This window comes from Fomitiporia mediterranea, assembly GCF_000271605.1.
Source record: "Fomitiporia mediterranea MF3/22 unplaced genomic scaffold FOMMEscaffold_1133, whole genome shotgun sequence".
NCBI classification, from domain to species: domain Eukaryota; kingdom Fungi; phylum Basidiomycota; class Agaricomycetes; order Hymenochaetales; family Hymenochaetaceae; genus Fomitiporia; species Fomitiporia mediterranea.
The window spans coordinates 1-2,285 of NW_006761518.1; the positions used below are offsets into that span (position 1 = coordinate 1).

The following is a 2,285-nucleotide window of genomic DNA, read 5'->3' on the forward strand; positions in this document are numbered from 1 at the left end:
GTTTATGTATCCAATCCTTTTGTTTAGGAGAAATACACTGTCTGAGCATCTGAGTAATTGTTCTGTTCATTCTCTCAGTCAATCCATTAGTCTGTAGATGATATACACTTGATAGCTTCAATTTAATACTTATAAGTTCATATAATCTTCTCCAAAACGTACTGGTGAATAGGGAATCACAGTTGCTAACAATGTAATTAGGCAATCCATACAGTTTATAGACGTTTTCAAATACTATCTCTGTGATTTCTCTTGCTCTGTATGTTTGCCTAGTAGGAATAATGTGTACCATGCTAGTTAATAGACAAATAACTGTACAAATCATATCAAAAGGTCCCAAACAGTTCTTCAATTCAGGAAAAGGTCCAACAAAGTCCATTCCTATGCCTTCCTAAGGCCTATTAGGTACTGAGAGCAGATGTAGTAGACCAAACAGTTTCTGATTGTTAGGTTTGCTGATCTTACATGTATGACACGAATCACAGTAGGAATTAATGTCTATAATCATATCCTTCCACCAAACTTGTTCTCTAAGGTACAAAAGTGTCTTTTGTGGTCCTAGGTGTGCTAAAGTAGAATGTGCATGCTCTATTACAATTTCCCTAGCGTTTCTGTTGTGTATTAGAATTCTAGGTATGCAAAGTATGTACCTCTCACCCTCCTAGCAAAATATGAGTCCATTTTCAACATGAAAATTCTGGAAGTGCTTCAGATCTTGTAATATCTGATTGAAGAAGTTATCCTCATGATATCTGCCTTTGAGACATTCTGGGAATTGTAAATCCAGTAAAGATTGAGCTATTATGTCAGGTAACTGTAGTTCAATTGAGTTCCAGAGTTGATCAGTAGCATTCTTTAGTACTGGGACGTTCTGATCATTAATTTCCAATCTAATATCATTGTCTGAATGTCTGTATCCTTGCATATTACTTCCAGTGTCTGGTATGTTTACAGGTGAATTTATTTCATGCAAATCTGATTGTTCAGTGTCCTGAGACAGTGTTTCCAATACCTCACTGTGTGTATCTGTTTCCTGATCTTGCTCTGCATTCTCTGGTATTGTAAACTGGCTTCTAGTCCTTGTAGCAGGCCCACCCTCTGTTTAGAGGTCTGTCTGTGAGTTTCTAGCATGTCTGGTAATTAATCTAGCCTTTCTGCTGTGTAGTCAACTTGCAATCAATCCTCAAGGTGAAGTTTTCCTTACTACTGCTAGTCTAGCCTCAATATATGTAGTATCCTGTATCTCTAACAGCTGTGAAATGTTATTCCTGACTTGATTAATCCTTGATAGATCATTGTCATCAAGTTGTAATGTATATTCTTGTTGAGATCAAGTTGTTCCTGGTAAATCTCCTGAGTATATGCATGATAACATGTCTGTAAGAATGTTTGTAGTGCCTAGAATGTATTTTACAGTGAAATCGAAGTCTGATATCTTCTCTAACCATCTGGCTTGTCTTCCACTTAATACTAGTTGCCTTAGAATGTGTTCTAACACTCTGTGATTGGTATACCAAAAGAAATGTGTTCCCTGTAGTAGATTCTTGTGTCTTAGCATAGTTTCTACTCCTGCTAGTAATTCTACATTGTGTACTGGGTAATTCTGTTGTGCAGGGTTTAATTTCGCTGAGAAAAACACTACTATCTTAGAATCTTTCTAATCATGACCTTGGCTGACTATTCCTCCAATTCCTGAAGCCAAAGCATCTGTAACAATGTTAATAGGTGGCACATTCTTACTATAGTCCAATACTATCCTGTGATTATGCCTGAAATCTGATACTAGCTTTACTATTTGATCAAACACTTGCTGTTCAGTGAATGTCCATCTGAAAAATACAGTTTCTCCTGCAATCTTTGATAAAATACCTGTAGAAATGTGTAACTGAGGTATATTGGGTGCTAAATACCCTACTGATCCTAAGAAACCTTGTAACAAATCTTTATTAGTAGGTACTTTCCATTGTTGAATAGAATCGACTTTATGAGGGTCCATTCTAATGCCTTGATCATTGATAATGTGTCCTAGTATCTTCAGTTCTTTCTGGAACAATTGTATCTTATGTTCACTAAGGTAGAATTTCTCCTTGTGCAATATATCAATGACAGTTCTGAGATGTTGCATATGATCCTCAATTGTGTCTGAATAAATCACTAAGTCATCTAGGTAGATATCCATCCAGTCACCCAAGTAAGGCTGGAAAATGTGGTTCATTAATGCTTGATAGATGGCTCTACTATTACAATCACCTAATTGCATTACTTCACTAACCATTGTTCCATCC

General features: G+C 36.4%; 1 protein-coding gene across 1 annotated transcript; it reads right to left on the reverse strand.

The window, feature by feature from the left end:
• Nucleotides 1-1,657: 1,657 nt before the first annotated feature.
• Nucleotides 1,658-2,285, reverse strand: FOMMEDRAFT_100077 (DNA/RNA polymerase; the record flags this gene model as incomplete). Its single annotated transcript, XM_007272351.1, has 1 exon — nucleotides 1,658-2,285. A coding segment is annotated over one exon (628 nt), but the record flags the coding sequence as incomplete, so codon positions are not given.